Source organism: Dromaius novaehollandiae, chromosome 2 (genome assembly GCF_036370855.1).
Source record: "Dromaius novaehollandiae isolate bDroNov1 chromosome 2, bDroNov1.hap1, whole genome shotgun sequence".
NCBI classification, from domain to species: domain Eukaryota; kingdom Metazoa; phylum Chordata; class Aves; order Casuariiformes; family Dromaiidae; genus Dromaius; species Dromaius novaehollandiae.
Window position 1 is genome coordinate 53,830,085 of NC_088099.1, and position 17,065 is coordinate 53,847,149.

The following is a 17,065-nucleotide window of genomic DNA, read 5'->3' on the forward strand; positions in this document are numbered from 1 at the left end:
TTCAGCACTGTATTATAAACAGTACCTGAAGTAAGGTACTACACAGATTTATACAACCTAACAATGTTCTAAAACGTTTTAAAAGGCAAACTAGCAAGAAGTGTTGTAGACCACCTGTATTTTAAAGGATGCTCCTACATGGGTAAAATCAAGCATCATCTTTCAGGTTCTGCAGGACAACAGTGACCAATAGTTGCTACGCTTAAATTTAAGATCGTATGCATACCTTCTTGCAAAAAATAAGGTTAGTCAGCTACTTCCTATTAAAACTTAACTTTAAAATTCTCAAAAGCAGAACACCACTGTGTGCTGTCATTAGCTACAGATCATATACGCTTGAACTTAGGAGTGACCTAGAGCCTACTGCTATTGGGTACAGCTTGATAAAGTCAGCTAATGTGAGGATGACCCACTTAGTTCAGCAGTCCAGTCAAGCTGGAGTTACCAAGATACTACTGATACTTTTACTTGAGGTGTGTGATTTTTCCAGCTTGCAGTACAAAGCAGTATCACTGTTCAGCTGTTTTTCTTCTAACATGTACTCCCTTAAACAAAACAGGTTCACAACCTGATGTCCCAGACCACAGGAAAGCGACATAAACAGAACCACTGGCAGACAACTTTCAGCTTCCTAACAGGATCCACAGAGTCACTTCTCAACTCTTGTCTAAGCAATTCAGGTGTCAAAAACAGTTTGATGCAGCAGTGAATGCAAACATGTGATTCACCCACAGAAATGAGTAGTCTGCCTTTTTCTCATTTGGAACTCATTATTCTAAAACCTTACACTGCAAAATGCCAGAGTATGAGAAGAGTTTTATATAGGGCAGCTTGCTAATCTAAGGTCCCTTTCCCACAGCCAACTGCAAAAACGTGCCTTCCATGTTGCAAGCTCAGGTTGTATTTACTAGGATAATAAACAAATTCAGTAAAATGTAATTGTCTGGAATACAAAGCAAATAATAAAGTCAACTAGTGAAACTTCTAGTGGAACTAGGAGACCTACCTTCTGAGTTTAGGTAAAAGTCTCCCTATTACTTCTGTAATGCTCTTCCTTCTCACTTTTAGTAGAGCAGAGTTTGTCCCATGATTGGAGAAGTACTGATTTACAGAAATCTTACTATTGGGGGAATAAGTACTACATAATCCTCAGTTTGACCTGTATGCTCAATTTCCAGTTCTTGACCAACTAGTGAGCACGTGTAACTAATGGACATGTCTCCCAGCCTCTTGCAGCTGAACTATCTGAAACTGTCTTCAACAAACCACTTTCTTAAATTTGGATCAGTTGGTAGGGGAGGGGGCTATAACTGTATCAACTTCAACCACAAAGCACACCCAAGCACAGTTGGATTCAGTCTTTTTTAATAAATTAATGTCATTCAAAATACAGTGCCAGAACATGATGCAGCTGAACATGCTAGTAAGGTCTGTCATGAAGCACCTGTGTTCATGTTAGATTGGCAGCGCCCCACTACTGCTAGTGGTTCCTGGGATTAATGCCAGAGCAGCACTAGTCATCTGCTCTCCTGCACACAGAGCACAGGATATTCCTGAACAGTTTGCTCCCCCCAAAAAAGTAAAAAACCTGATAGCTAAGGGATATCTATACACAATCACACTACAGTAATGCTTGTTATTAAATTAACAGAAAATAAAGACCTGGTTAATCCACACTAAAACTTTGTTTTACAATGGAAAAATACATCAGCAGCAGGAAGTAATATACATGAGCCAATGTTACTGTAATACAGAATGTGGAGACATTTACTGATTAAAGCTCCACACAGACCCGCACTATGAGGGCTGACAATTCCTATTGCAAGCCCAGCAACTTAAGTCCACACCTGGTAAACTACCAGCTGCTTGGAAGACCTGTATTCTAAATAGACAGGTATAAGTTAGTGAAAATAGAATACATGCACCTAATAATACAGCTTGACTGAACCTGCAGTCATTTTGCCCTGCATGTTACCATACAATGGAAGATCTACCCTTCCTACCACAGGTAGATCCATGGGATTTGTTTCTTTTTCTTTTAATGGCATTACTATACCAACGTGGATATTAGTATTAAGTGCAGCACAGTCCATTAATTAGGCCACACTGAGAATTACATAACTAGCACTTAAGTAGGATATCCAGAAGTAGTTCAAATATAACTGGAAGATACTTTCAGAACAGTAGTGACATACCATCCTAGAAACAGTAATTACTTTTCTGAAGCTAATTTGCTGAACTGAGACTTTATAGAACTAGAAATTAATTCTTTAGACAAGTCAGATGCTTAAGCTTGTGATATACATATATTTCTCAATTATCAGATAATAGTATTTCAGATTATGGAAGCGTATCTGCTCATTTCACTGATTTATACTGAATGGCTGCAAATGTTAGGTAGGGCATAAAAATACAGCTCATGAAGGACAGGTTTAACATCTCTATTTCAAGACCTGTTCTTACGTGACTATTTCTTTCAGGGTAGCTGAGCGCAGAATTGGTTGCACAATCTAATTTGGGAGCTATACAGGTGGTAAAGTAACCATCTCCCCATCCAGCTCAAATTCATCAGCTCCATCTGGTGAAAAGAGATACGTTGGAGGTTTCCACAGGGACTCTTCAAGGCAAGATGGATACAGCTTTCCTACAGTGCACCGGAAGTCTTTCCCCAAGTCCCACAGCACACGTTCTGATATATGCTGTCTTAGAAACCAGCGATCAAGTTCCAGGTCATATTGATAGGTGGCATACTTTGCTCTCTCGTTCATGTGGGTTTCTCGTATAAAGACGCATAAAGAATTAGAGATGACAACGGCTCTAACGCAGGGGTCAGAATACCGCTTGGCAGGGATATTAGCTGCCATTCTCCACTCATTTTTATTCACATCATAGATTTCCACAGTTACGGAAGACCCATCTACAGTACTACTTGGGAGTCTTATACCGGAATTGCTGGCGATATGCAATCCTCCAATATAGAATATTTTATCTCCAAAAGCGGCAGCTGAAGCAAAACATCTACTTGTTTGTCTCATAGCCATTTCTACCCAAGCATCTGACCTGGGAAAATAACAGTACATCAAGTTGTGTGCCATTACATAAATGCAGTTGTGAACTGCTACTGCTGTGCTCCATTGCCATGCACATGGCAATGGGCTTACCATGGTCCATTCATCTTTTTCCGTATCGTATCTTTCCACAGTTCTCCTGTTGAGTTCTCCTCCTACGCTGTCTCCTCCAATTGCATAGATGTATCCTTCACAGCAAACCAGGGATGGCTTTATACGAACAAAGAGCATTGGCGTCTTTGGAAACCAGGTGTTTTGCTGTGCATCAAACCAGTAAAAGCAATTCACAGTTCTGAAGGCAGCCTGGAGTTTGCTGCTTTTACTGTGATTGGTTTTCGTGTTTTTCAGAGGAACTTGCCCACCTGCTATATAGATATCATTATCAGGAGTTACAAGTGTTCCAACCTTATGCAAATCAGCAGGAGGGTTGCAGAGTTTGTAAACTTTTTCTGCCTGTGGGCTGTAACAGACAGAAGAATAAAGACTACCAGGGTTTTCAGCAGCAGCTTCAATGAATATCATCATCTCTTCTTTAGTCATACCAAGTCTGGGCTTGAAAAACTTGGGCATAGATTTGTACAGTCCTTGCACCACAACTGATTTATCATTAGGCGGTAAACCTTGAAACCAGGCTCTCTGTGTTACTTCTGAAAGTGCATCAATTCGAATTTGGCTAAGAACAGAGGACAAATACTGTGATCGTGATTCTGTGTTGTATTCCAGCCATAACATAGCAGCTTCACGAACTGTCTCCTCCTTTTCCACATTTAAATTGTCACTGCTTAAAATATCTATCAGTAGATCATGAGACAGTTGCATGAAAGCCTCCTGGTGGTACACAGCTGTGAACTTGTGCTCTACCATTCTTTTAGCACTCTGTTTTAACTCCTCACAGCTGAAGAGATCAGCAAAACTTAACAGACGCACACAATTTTCTGCATTAATTTTTTTAATTAAGTATTCCCTACATCGTTGTAGCACATCTTCTACCTATAACAAAGAAAAAACACATGAAGGAACAGATTGTATGCAGTAATACTTAACTTACCAGCAGTAGGTAAAAATACCCACACTTAGAAGTGAACAACCAAGTTTAAGCCTGGAATACTACACATACACAAAAATACAGGAGTGACTTAACTGATTCATACAGATTAAGTACATCTCGTGATGATGCCCCTTTGAGAAAATAATTATCTAAATGTTACAAGTGCACTGTTTTACTTCCACCCTCCAAAGAGACCTTCAAGTCAGGAGGAACATATGTGCAAAAATATATCTGCCAAGTGAGTGCTGTCCACGCTACTGAGCAAACTGAACAAGAGTATTTTGAAACAACTAAACAGAAAGGAGTGTCTAAGAGAAATTAAATAAAAATTAGTTTAGATATTAGAAGCAGTTATTTCATATTCAAAATAAACATTCCTACCTGTAAGAAGCAGGCAGTTTCATAAAGCTGTTCTACCGTGCTGTCACTTATTGCCAAGTTACCCGTGTATGCATAAGTTATTATAATTTGTAAAGTGGCTGCATCCACATTCCTCAGATGTACATGTGTTTGTTTACTTTCACTCAGCCCACTCATGAACATGGCTCTGAAGAGAAATATACAAATTAAGACAAGGACCCTATACAATACAATTGCAATAAGCACTGCAATCTTTAATAGCTTCTTTACCATCTGTAAGTCTGCAGTGATTTCACTCTAAAAGATAAATATTCTTTTTTGCTTGTGTATTTACAGGAGTTGGGTATTTACCTAAGGCTTCCATCTAGCATTTAAAATTGCACTTGTATAAAACATTCAAAAAGTATCATCAGTGCCTTCAGCAAGAGTATTTTATCTTTTTGCATACTATTTTATGTTAATCAGCAGAGAACTGTAATGATTGAAATTTCAAACTTTGCTATGTTAGATAATGATATGAGGGAAGAAACATCCTCCAGAAAATACTGCTTAGGCATATGCAGACAGATCTTAAGATTCTAAAACAAAAGAAGCAGATTTATGCAACTAACAGTTCAGTTTTATCAAAAGACATGCTCTAAGCGAAGGCAAAAGCCTGTCCAGAAAGACGGACAAGCACTAACACTACATCAAGCATTTCTCATACACCATTCTTTACAATATGCAGTAAACTACAAGTTTCTAGTCAAAATCAGTGTCAGAAAAAACTGTATCAGACTTGTTCTGAAAGAATCCTTAAACATCCTTACTACATCTTTCTGAAAAGCAGAAAGGCAACTCTAAAAAAGGGGTTTTTTTTGGTAATGCTTTGTATACTTATCACCCATTCTGCTTTCTAACCACAACACAGTTAAGAACTAACTGGATTCTGATACTGTAAATTGGGTACTTGATATTTTCTTTTAAATAGGTGATTAAGACTTTTATATGCATTCAAATTTAATATTAACAATCATATTGAAAATTTATTTATTTTTTTTAAAGGAAACCAGGTACAAGAGAAGTTAGAAGGATGGTGGGTGCTTGCTCCCTGTAGTCCTGCCTCTAATTACATAGGTGAATGGGACACAGGGATACATTCCCTCAAAAAAGCCATACCATAAAGCATCCGATAAAAATAAGTAGTGCCCTATCTCTCTGCATTCTTTTAAGTTCCTTTACTCAGGGCGAAGGCATTTTAGGAGGAGTCATTGACAGGCCGAGTGAGTATCTTGTCTCAACTTGCCAGGCAGCTTTCTGAAGGTGAGCAAGACAGTACGAGTACCTGGAAAGATTCTCTCTCCTCTTCATAGAAAGTAGGGGGGAGCTGTTACGGAATCTGGCTGTACTGCACACTTAGGCACAGCTGAGCAGCACGTGCCAGAGCTGAGCTGCTGCTAGCACAGTGCTTAAGTACAAAGACAAAAGGTAAGCTGTCCATATTCATACACAATGCTAGATCAGTCTAGGAGATATTTCCCCACCCCCCACCCCCCAAAGTCTCCTTCAGGGCTATCAGTTTTTCATAATAAAGCTAAATTTTGGAAACTGAACACCTTTTCGTAAACCAAAGCAGGGAAGAAAAACAGAACATGTCAAAACCACAAGCTTGATACTTCTTTTAACCAGTGTCAGAACCCCATTCCATAAATAATAAATACATAAGAATAAGAGATCTGACTGCATATTCTAATGCAGCACACTGCATGGACTCATGAGAGCTTTCCAGCTTTATGATTAGCCACCCACACTAAGTCTGATCACATTTCCAGTGGCTCTTACTGTATAGATTGTTGGAACTATGTCATCTGCAGAAGGCCACCACCAATAATCACTATCTAGTGATCGTATGGTATTTGTTGCTAAAAATTGTACCAGATTCATCTGAGATTAAAAAAAAAGATGAATATAGAAAAAAACAAGTGACATTTATGTGAAAGTATCAAATTACCCATTGAATATTGTTGCATTAAGAGTTATACTCTAACACAAGAAAGTAGACAAAATACAGAAAACACTTTGAAAGTGTTCTGCATGGAGAGACCATCTCAGTGAGAAAACAGAATTTGCAAACCGTTTGTGGGAAAGAAAAGCTATAATTCACAATGCATTAGGAAGACAAAATACCCATGGATGTCACCAAAACGAGCTTCAAGGCTTTAAAATTCCTTGCCTGCAAGCAGATTAATTATCCTGTGATGCTAACGAAAATGGTTAATCACTGCAGAAAATCCATGCTGCCTCATTTTCTAGGACTTATTATGAAGTTATCTGCAAAAAGTAGTAGCATTGGATAGATCTCAGTAACAAAACTTTTAAAAAGAAAAACAGGACACTTAGGAAAACAGGAGCTAATGAATTAAAAATTGCAACAGCATCTCAGTGGAAAAAAAACAGCACTGCTGCTTTGCAGCAAGACTGTCAGGCAAGAGCAGAGTTTCTGGCTTCTTTGCTGAATAGAGAAAAACAGATGATTCAGAACAGAAAGCCCATAAATTTGCATAGCAATCCCTACTTTTAGCAGAGGCTTCTGCTAAGACACTTCAGATAAAGTAATCATAATGGGAACTCCCATAGCCAAGTAAATAAAACCTAGTTACCCTATCTTGGAAAACAGAGAAGATCAAATACTTAAAGATTAATTTCATCTAGAAAAAAAAGTATGAAGAATTGGAAATGTAAACATTATTCAGACTCAATTAACTCTCTAAAGAAAACTATCACAAGTGATTTCTTTCTGTACTTTTGTAGAAAACTAAAATATTTACCAGAGTAAGTCACAAGATGCTAGAAAAATTTTACTCTTCATGTTTGCTATTAACGTTTGGATTTCTGTGATTTACTTCACTGCTCTCTAAAATACTCTGCAACACATTAACTGTTTATCAATTAAGCAATATTACACTCAAAAACAGATATCATACTTTACTTGAATTAATAGATCCTGCTTTGAATACTTACCTGAAATACGAGCTACATGTTGCAAGAACCATCTTATGGCAGGGGAATTCAGTGCCCTCAACAATCAATACTATGTCAGTGAGCAACTGCTGTTCATAAAACAATTTTAACTGCTCCAGCAAGGATACAGCATATTCGGTATTTATCTGCCTCTCGTCCTGGGTAGACATGACTGTATTCCATTAATGTTTCCAGGACCAGAGAGAAAAGTCAAGATCTTTCTACCAGAAAAGGGTCAGCTGAATGTTTCTGAAGTAACCAGGGAAGAAATGGCAGGAGGTCTGTAGCCTTCAGAAGCGATACTGATAACAAAATGCAGTTTAGCTTGGACTGCTGAATCAATGTTTTAGATTTTGACCTACTGTTAGGTCATCATGCTTTGACGTGATGTCACAATCTGTTCAGAGACTTTCAAGAGCATCTGCAGAGATCCTGTTGAGACTTATAATGATGCAGCAAATGAATGAGCAAAAGCGAAGTCTGAGGTAGATTTCGTGGTAACATCTCGTGATCAGTGGCTGCACTTGAGTGACTGAAAGCAGGAAAATAAAACTGGTTTACACATTAGTACTTATTCCAAATTGTTTTTCCCCTTTTATAGTTACCCTTTTGTAAAGCAACTGCCTAAAAGAATTATTTCTACATAAGTACTTAAGTACTATCCCAAAAATCCTTGTAGAGAAGAGAAAAATTTAAACAATAAAAATATCCCAAAGAAATGCAAAGCAGAATAGCTTGTATACAAATTCTCATACAGACCTAGAAAAAGTTATCTTAATTCATGCATCTATCAGCACAGCTTCTAACCTTGAAGAGTTTAAATGAGGTTTGAAAAGACTTTATTCCTACTACAAGAGTCACCCAGTTTTCCCACTGAGTTCACCTGTGTATTTACTTCAATCATTGGTAAGATAGCCACATTTTTTTCATTCCCATATTAAGCAGCTCTTTTATTGCCCATACATTTTTGTCTACTTAAGGTTATCAATATGAGGTCTTCTAATAGATGCAGTTTCCTAAACAGTCCATCACTTTCAAGGTCAACTTCCAACATCTCCATAAAACCATTTATTCCACCTATCACCCCTGGCATTTTACTATAGAGCAAGCAGAACCTGAGCCTAAGCATTAAAAAACCTGACAACCTATCTTTCCAAACCTTGCTTGCTTCATCAGCTCTCTCCAGAAGCGCTTCATCTATTTACATTCCACTTTATCCTTTGTTCCAAGTCATTTCCATACAGCCAGACAAGCACTACCACTATAGACAGGAGGAAAAAAAATTAAACAGATAACAGTAGCAAAGGAGTGATGGAATAGCGGCAGTCAAAATACCTACAAAGTGTTTATAAAGTGACCACAAGCTACCAAAGTCTGTTTTCTTGTTTGGATATTTCCTCTCTTAAAAAACAGTCAGGTTTTATCTTACTTTCTACACAAACACAGAAACATAATTAAGAATGGGAGAGTTTTGACAGTAAAATCATTATCATAAAGGACAGAGTACCACATCTATCAAGTACTTCAAGATTTATCTAATGTTGCACTGTTCTTTTCCACTCCCAAATTTAGGAACAACCAGTGACGTATTTGTCTAACATCTAAGTCACTATCACTAGTTCACGAAGAATGGGGAATGTAGAAATCCATCTTATTTGAAATGACATACTTTAAATTCCAGGCAAAATTACAAGATTAGGTGCAAGATGAACACTGTAGAAATACCTGCCAGCCACGTGAGAGATCTGCTATTTCAACAGAGGCCTGCCTGTAACACAATTCAAAGATAGCTGTCTTTTAAACTCACTCACTTAAAACAGATATGCTTAATTAATGCCATTTCAGTTACTACCAATTTAGTGTCAGTGACCTAATTCTTTATCAGTGATGAAATATACACGAAGAGAAAATACACACACATATTCAAACTCTTAGTTTTCACTGGTTGTTTAACTGGAGAACAATTAAAATAATCAAAGCCATCAGTGTTCAGTTTGTTGAAGTGAAGCCAGTTAATTAAGAAAAAACAGAATAAGTGTTAATATTTTGGGGAGGGAGAAGGAGAGACTACTATCTCCTGTAATAATATCTATTAGCATGGAATTCCTGCCCTCATACAGACCTTTGAGTTTCAAGTGCTGTTAAACACCAAAGTCACAAAACTGGAAGTGCATCAAGGAACTGGCTTATCTAAAGCAATTACTGTTTTTCTTCAAGTCTCAGCTTCTTTTCACCAAATTAATACATATCCAGTCTCTACCTCACTGACTGCTATCCTGGTTATCTGATAATAGCTTAATGTGCAACCTAATCCATTGACAGATTTTGCACTGAACCTTAAATGGCTACAAAGACATGCAGACTTCCTAAGTGTGTTAGCTCCATAGAAATAAATAGCTCATGGCTCTGCTGGTATCCAGGGTCTATCCACAGCATTGTTTTTCCTGACTTAGAGTACAGCTTTAAGAATACAAACTGGTGGATTAAGCTTTGTTCAGGCAGAACTTCAGTATTACTTCTTTTAAAGCTTAGTAAGATTTAAGAAATCATTGGTATCATAACTTCATGTTCTGATGTAATTTTAAAGAATATAAATCTTTAGAAACTGAAGGAAAAAAGTAAAACTTAAACATACAGAGTTTTAGTCATTGGCTAACAGAACTAAAAGATTCCACAGAGAAATTGATATACACCTGGTAGTAAGAGCGAAGACAGTTTTGGCAACATGAGGCTGACAGTGGGTAACTGAAAAAGTGGACCTGTTGAACAGAAGACAAGTTGAAACTGTGAAATTAATTACTATAAATAGCTGGAACATTTGAGTATGACCCTGAGTGACAGAAAAGACTGAGGAGATGACAGGAGCCTTGCTGCAGAACATTTATGTGGATGTGAACCACCTCTGAACTGTGAATTCACAAAGCTGGTCTCCTTGGCTTACAGCTGATCTGAAAGAGTGTCTTTTCAATGTTGTGCATTAGGGAGGTCTTCTGCTGGGAGGAACAAGCACACGTTAAGTACACAGGTCCCGTTTTCCACATCTATACTGTGTTTTGCTGACAGTGATAACTGTTTGCTGAAGAACATAAAAGTCCCATCCCACTCCATTCTACTGGAACGATACTAAATTCTCCTAGAAGGACAATCTGTCAACATTCTCTGAATTTTTGTTCTAAAGTTACTGTTATTTCTATAATCACTTGACAAAGAGAAGTGAATTTGTTCAAAACATTTGGGTAAGTGGTGTACGAACATCATTTTGTGCATGGAAAGTCATCCAAGACTACTTGACTCTCTCTCACACCCCTCCCTGAAGAGTTCAAGACAATTTTTAAAGGCGATGTCCCTCTCACCTTAGAGGATGAAATACTGACACACTGAAATAAGCAGCAATTTGGCAAGTGTGTGGCTTTGGACAAAGGAAAACCCTAAGAGGCTCAGTTCTCACAAGTCCCAATCTAATGTCGCGCACTGCACTATGCTTGGTTGGCATACAGCTCTTAATCTCAGCTAACTGAAAAACAGTGGCATTGATGGTGTTACAAACTTGAAAAGATCAACAGTCTTCTGTAGTTCTAACAGCTACACAGAAGTAGACATTTGTCATTTATGGATGAAAAGATACAGATGGCTGAAGTTAGAAATTCAGTTCAGCATATGATGCTAACAGAGTAAAAATACTCCTCGAATCCCAAGTTCCATGAAGGAGACTCTTCCCTCAGTACTAGTGTGCCACTGGAATGACCTACCTCTTATGCCACCTTGTTCTGGGTAACTTCTTGAAAGACTGCTATCAAAAGCAGGGTTGGTAGATAGCAGCTGGAAAGCCCCTGCAGTACTAGATTGCAAATTGAACCAAAATGTTACCCAGTGATCCAAAGTAACTCCATATCAAGCTGGAGACCAACATTAAGTGACAAGTGGATAAGAGGGTTTGTTTTGTTTTACATAATTATTCCTTATAGAGTAAGTTATTTTAATGAGGTGGCTTTAACATTGGTGCATGTAGTTCAAATCTGAAATAGGCCATTCCAAAAATCAATCATTAAATGTTAATGAGTTATGGCACAGTGCTATTAATTGCCTTCCTTGAATCCGTTTATCTTCTAAGGTCAGACAAAGACTTATAAACAGAGATATAACTCTATAAACAGAAATACATACTGCACTACATACATGGAAGTGTTAGCGCTATATTTTGATTTACGTTGTGAAAAAAATTATTATTTCCAATCTGAATAACAGCGAAATATGAAAGTCATACAGATATAGTATAATCTTCAACTGAACTAGAGTCATCTTAAGCTTTTTTATGTTTTAAACAAAAAATTTACTTTTGTTTCCCAAGTAATAAGGGCAGAACAGAGATGTGTAGACACACCTTTCCTTAGATAACTTAGATATTTTGATACTAGGAAAAGAAATAGGTTCCTCTAAAGATCCCATTAATAAGCCAGATTAGATGCCTAACTTCCAATAAAATTCTGGGAAACAAGGACATGTTAACGTTCCACAGGCAGGTTCCTATCTGCACCTTCAACCATCTAAACACCTCTGAAACTAACTTAACTACAATTAACACTTCAATAAACCACTGTGTTGAGGGAGGGGGACTTAACTGCCTGGACATCCAGCTCATTTAAGCAAGTTATAACTAATAAAAAGTTCTAAATGCTACTTTTGTGCACTTTTAATCAAATTCCAGTTTCCATCCAAGCGCAGTTTCATACAAATCACAAGTAAAAACATGTCTAAAGAAGTGAGTCACTCACTATTTTTAACATAATAAAATGTCAGAATTAAGAACTGAACGACCATATGCCAAACTACACAAGCATTCAAGTGTGTAGAGACAGTGATCCTCCCAGCTATCAATGAAAGTACCAAGTTCAGTATTAAGGCTATGCTGAATTACAAATCAACATGTTTCAAAATGCATATACAATCTCATGGCACAGGGAGAGGGGGTGTATAAATGCTAAGAAAGATTAAAAGCAATTATTTAAACCAATACACCTAGCCAACAGATCTCAAAGATGGGAAACAAAGGAGAAAAAGGAGTTGGAAGCTCTACATTCCCAAGCAACGTAACAAATTTGCTTCTTCAGTAGTGAAAAAGAAACAGGTAATTGATGAAGCAGTTTCAGACTTGGAGGTTTTCCTCTTTTCTGAAGCCATCAAAGCCATCACTGACAGCACTGGAGTCCAGAAACTTGAGGGCATCAAGGAGATTGTATCTGATAAGACAATGACATGAAATCTCAACAAAATCAGAAAGGACAAGTTCATTCCTACACTGTTGTCTTCCTGAAAATTACTTTTCATTTCATACAGGAAGTTTTTCAACACACGTTATGCTGGGGACAGGAGTTACAACTTCAAGGTAGATGAGCTTCCTGAAACTAGACAGAAACTAGAGACCGGAAGTGTCAGACTCCAGGCTAACAACATGTTTGGTCACAGTGCACTCCTCAGTACCCTTTTTTTTTCCCCCTGTTTTTCTGCTCCTAAAGGAAGTTATACAGTAAAGAGAAAACTGCACAGAAGTAAAGGTAGCACAAGATAAACCAACAACTTAACCTGGCACCTGGCCTAAGTAGAGCACAGGTACGGTTTCCATCCCCAAGGGCACTTCCGTCTCGTGGAAAGAATTGACCTGCATTGGTAAGTAAACCTTTGAAAAAAATAAGCCATGGATGTCTCTAGTAAGGTCCAGCCATATATCATGAATATACAGAACAAGTGCATTTTCACTGAACTCTAGAATAAAAAAGCTACTTTTTCCTTTAACAACTTCAATTCCAATTCACAAGGGTACATCATTCCCTTGAACGTTATCACAGTTTCATAGTGAATATTTAAGCTACAAAAATTCAAGCATCTCTAAATTAAGAAATTAGGCTAATAATAAGTGTGGCTTAAGTAATCTTAAATTACTTCCTGAAAGGTTAGAGTCATATAATGGGTACCTCATTCACATCCATTTATTCTCAAAGTGGAACAGCTACTAAATTAAGGATGAAACATCTTAAGACTTGCACCAGTTTTGGTCAATTTCACAATCCCATGACCAAAATTAAAAACCCTGCCTCAAAAAAAAGTCCAAAATTTAGTCAAAAAATACTGACCAAATAAGCAGCAAAGTTCTTTCCTCACTTTCGCTCTGTTCCTGCAAGATGCTAGAGTTACACAGCACCTTGTATAACTGGGCCTTTTTATTCCACATGCAAAATCATCAGATAAGAGGTGTAACACCTATGCCCAGATTGTGTGGTTATATGATTTATCTGAGTATCTGAAATACTGAAAATTATCTATTTCTCCTAATACACTTTGGAGAAACCGAACTAACTTGATAAGGTATTTTAATGATGTCCTAACTGCATCATCTTAACAAAATTAAAGTGGAAATAATCCTAGATGAACTCCAGTCACTCACAGAAATTTCCACTGGAGGTAGGCATTGGAGTTTCTGAAACAAACTGACAAACTGAAGGGGAGAGGGGGATACCACTCAGGTTGACTGTGATAATGAAGTAGTGCAAAAACAAAACAAAACAAAAATCATGGTTTTGCAAGGAAACCTCTAAAAATACAGGTGCTAAACACTACCCAAATCTATTTCTAAATCATAATTAAAGTTACTTGAAAAGCAGCAGGTATTTATTCCCTATAGCAAGTGTTTCTAGTAACAGAAATACTAAATATTGGAAAATCTTACGCATGCAAATGGTTGATTTCAAAGCTATCTTGCATTCTCTACTACACGTATGTTTGGTCTATAAAAAGTTCACCACGAATTATTCTAATCTTCAAATCCACACATACTGAACCCCCTCCCCCCAAGTCACTATGAGTCCTAATACTATACATACACACATCTAGACGTATCCGCAAGAAAAGGTGGTCAACTATAAGAAACAGCAGTGCCCACTGCAGCGCTGTTCTCCTGAAGACTACATCCTATCCGCCCTTTCGGGCATCTCTAGAAACACTCACGTTACTCTACGTGCCGGGCCGAAGAGGCACACTCAAACGCTGGGAGCCCTAATGTCCCCACCACAGAAAGTGCTCCGCAGTCCCCTCTAGCCGGCGGCACAGCACTAGGAGGCACGCACTCTTCCCCTTCCCGATACCCCGGTGTGCCGTGCCATCCCGTCCCTCCATTTCTCCACTTCCCTCTCCCCCACGCCAGAGTCCCCGGCCAACGCTAAGGACGGGCAGCGGGGCCGCTGCGCGAGCGCCGGCGCACAGCGGGGGCCATGGCCGGGGCCAGGCCCGCCGGCGGCGGCGCTCCGCCGACAGCCAGGCGCGCTCCCCTCCTCCGGCCGGGCTCTCTCCAGCTCCGCCGCACCAGCAGCCGGCCCCGGCCAAGGGCGGCGAGGCGGCCACAGCAGCCACCACGCCGCCTTCCCCAGGGCGCCCCCCCTCCCCACGGGTCTCTGCCGGTGTCCGGCGGGGCCTGGAGCCGCAGCGGCCGCCGGCGGAGCCGCGCCCAAGCCGGGGGGAAGGAGGCACGGGCCGCCGCGGGCCTCCGGCCGGCGGGGCGAGGCGAGGCCGCCGCACGGCCACGGCTGGGCTGGCCCGCCGCCCTCACAGGCCGCAGGGCGACGAGACGGGAAACGGCGTCGCGGCCGGGCCCGGCTGGGGCGGCCGTCGCCTCGCGGCGCGGGGGGACGCGGGCGCCGCCGCCATCTCCCCAAACAAACCTCCAACCGCCGCTTCCTCTTCGGCCTCAGCGTCCCGAGCGCGGGCGGCGCGGGGCGAGCGGGAAAGCAGGGGGCGGAGGATCCGGTCTCCCCCGGGCTGCGGAGGCGGCGGCCACTACGCGCGCAGGCGCGCTGCCCTCCGCCTCCTCCTCCGCCTCCTCCTCATCGCCAGCAGCATCACCTCCGCCCGCCGGCCGTTACGACGCGCCGCGCGCTGGCGCGCCCGCCTCCCCTGCGCATGCCCAGAGCGGCGACCGTTGGGGGCGGGGGAATGAGCCTCGCGCGCCCTGTCTCGAGCCGGCCTACCCCCGTTTCCTGTTCCTCTCCCTCGAGCCTCCCCTGCCTACGCAAGCGCCGGCGCGCCAAGGCAACGGCGGCCGCTCGAGCGCTTCCGTCGCCTGCTGCGCAGGCGGGCGCTGAGGTGGGACCGGCAGAGGGTTCTCGAGGGCGGCGAGTGCGCCTGCGCGGCAGGCAAAGCGTGCCCGGCCGGCTGGCGGCGCGGGAGGTCCCTGGTGCTGGGGGGAACGGCTCGCGGCGCCCATGAGCGCGGGGAGCCTAACGGCTAACGGTCGGAAGGCAGGAGAGTAGGCGGTTCGGCCCTGCTCGCCATGGTCCCTCTCTTCTTCCCAGGACCTCCATTCCCGGCCTCCGTGGTCCTCGTTAGAGCCTAGACACCGTACACTTAGAACAGTCATTTGGCCAAGTGCCGGAGTCGCAGAGCCTGGCTTTGCCTTTACCACATGCAGCCTGAGGCTTTGAGGGGTTGCGCCTGCAGCAGGAGAGAAACAGCAGGGCATGGAAAAGGGGAGTAGTCTGAAGTCTAGTCCAAGAAAAAGGAAAATCCTGAGATAATCAACTTCTTAAAAAACACACAGTTTTATTTATTTATTTATTTCCCTTTGGGTCCATTTGTGTTTTCCAGTTTTTGTCCACCAAGAGGTAGGCTAAAAATGTAATTCAAAAATAGGTGAAAGCTTAATCAGATGAATCCAGGAGTTGAGGGCTTAAAAAATCCCAGACAAGTCACAGAAATGATATCAAAGTCCAAGATAAGAAGAAAAGACAAGATTTCATTGAGGAGGTCTGAGAACAGCAAGATCAACAATTCTTCCCTGATAGAGCCCATTTCATAATTTGTGTCTTAGTGCAAAGGACAAGGTTAATCTGAATGTTACGCAAAGAAACAATAAAAATACGAGTAATTTCACAACCTAGATATCTTAACTATATCTAAGCATCCACACTTACCTTTCTTCAGTTACTCACCTACGTGCATCATACGTTGGTTGTGTGTTCCTGTCTTGCCATCTCCCCAGTACTGATGGTAGTTGTAGCGTTCCGTCATTCAGAGAGGTTCTCTCAAGCTGTGAAGTGGCAACTCAGATTCTCGTTTCCTGTAAGACCCAGGCAGAGTCAAATTGTAACCATCTATTTCATAAATTACTCTGGTTTACACATGGTAGAGTACATTTGCCTAGAGCAAATATTTCCCTTGTTCATATACAATAAAACTACAGTCACCTGTCCAATTAGTTGTGCGAGGATAGAAGAGCGTTCCTTCTTGTAGTCAGACTGAGCAGCTGATAAACTTTAAAAATGGATGTAAACTTAATCTTCTACTTTCTGCATTTTGTTTCTACAAATGATGTCTTTAACAGTGGGGTTTTAAGTGGAAGATTGGTAACAATTTCCTTTGACACCTATGGTTTTCTTAATGTAAGTTCTGATGTAACAAAATTTCCTAAAGATTGGATATATTGGAATGACTTAGGGACTTAAATGTCTGCAAGATGAGAGTACTAGCTTTCTTCACACAGGATGAAGGCTTCTACTGCTGTTCCTATCCCCATGTTTGATTGTTCTTCCCATTGATTAATGGA

At 40.8% G+C, this 17,065-nt stretch overlaps 1 protein-coding gene across 3 annotated transcripts; it reads right to left on the reverse strand.

Annotated features, from left to right (window-relative positions):
* Nucleotides 1–1,348: 1,348 nt before the first annotated feature.
* Nucleotides 1,349–15,436, reverse strand: KBTBD2 (kelch repeat and BTB domain containing 2). 3 transcript variants are annotated; one of them, XM_064506542.1, is made up of 5 exons: nucleotides 15,186–15,436; nucleotides 8,636–8,737; nucleotides 7,477–8,008; nucleotides 4,498–4,663; nucleotides 1,349–4,058 (listed from the first exon to the last, which is right to left on the reverse strand). In XM_064506542.1, exons 3-5 carry the CDS (start codon nucleotides 7,644–7,646, stop codon nucleotides 2,523–2,525), a joined length of 1,872 nt encoding a protein of 623 aa, XP_064362612.1. In that variant the 5' UTR covers nucleotides 7,647–8,008; nucleotides 8,636–8,737; nucleotides 15,186–15,436; the 3' UTR covers nucleotides 1,349–2,522. The 3 variants fall into 3 exon arrangements, with proteins under 3 accessions (XP_064362612.1, XP_064362611.1, XP_025956537.1); XM_064506541.1 differs by having other exon boundaries at nucleotides 8,636–12,713; XM_026100752.2 differs by lacking the exon at nucleotides 8,636–8,737.
* Between the last annotated feature and the right edge of the window lie 1,629 nt (nucleotides 15,437–17,065).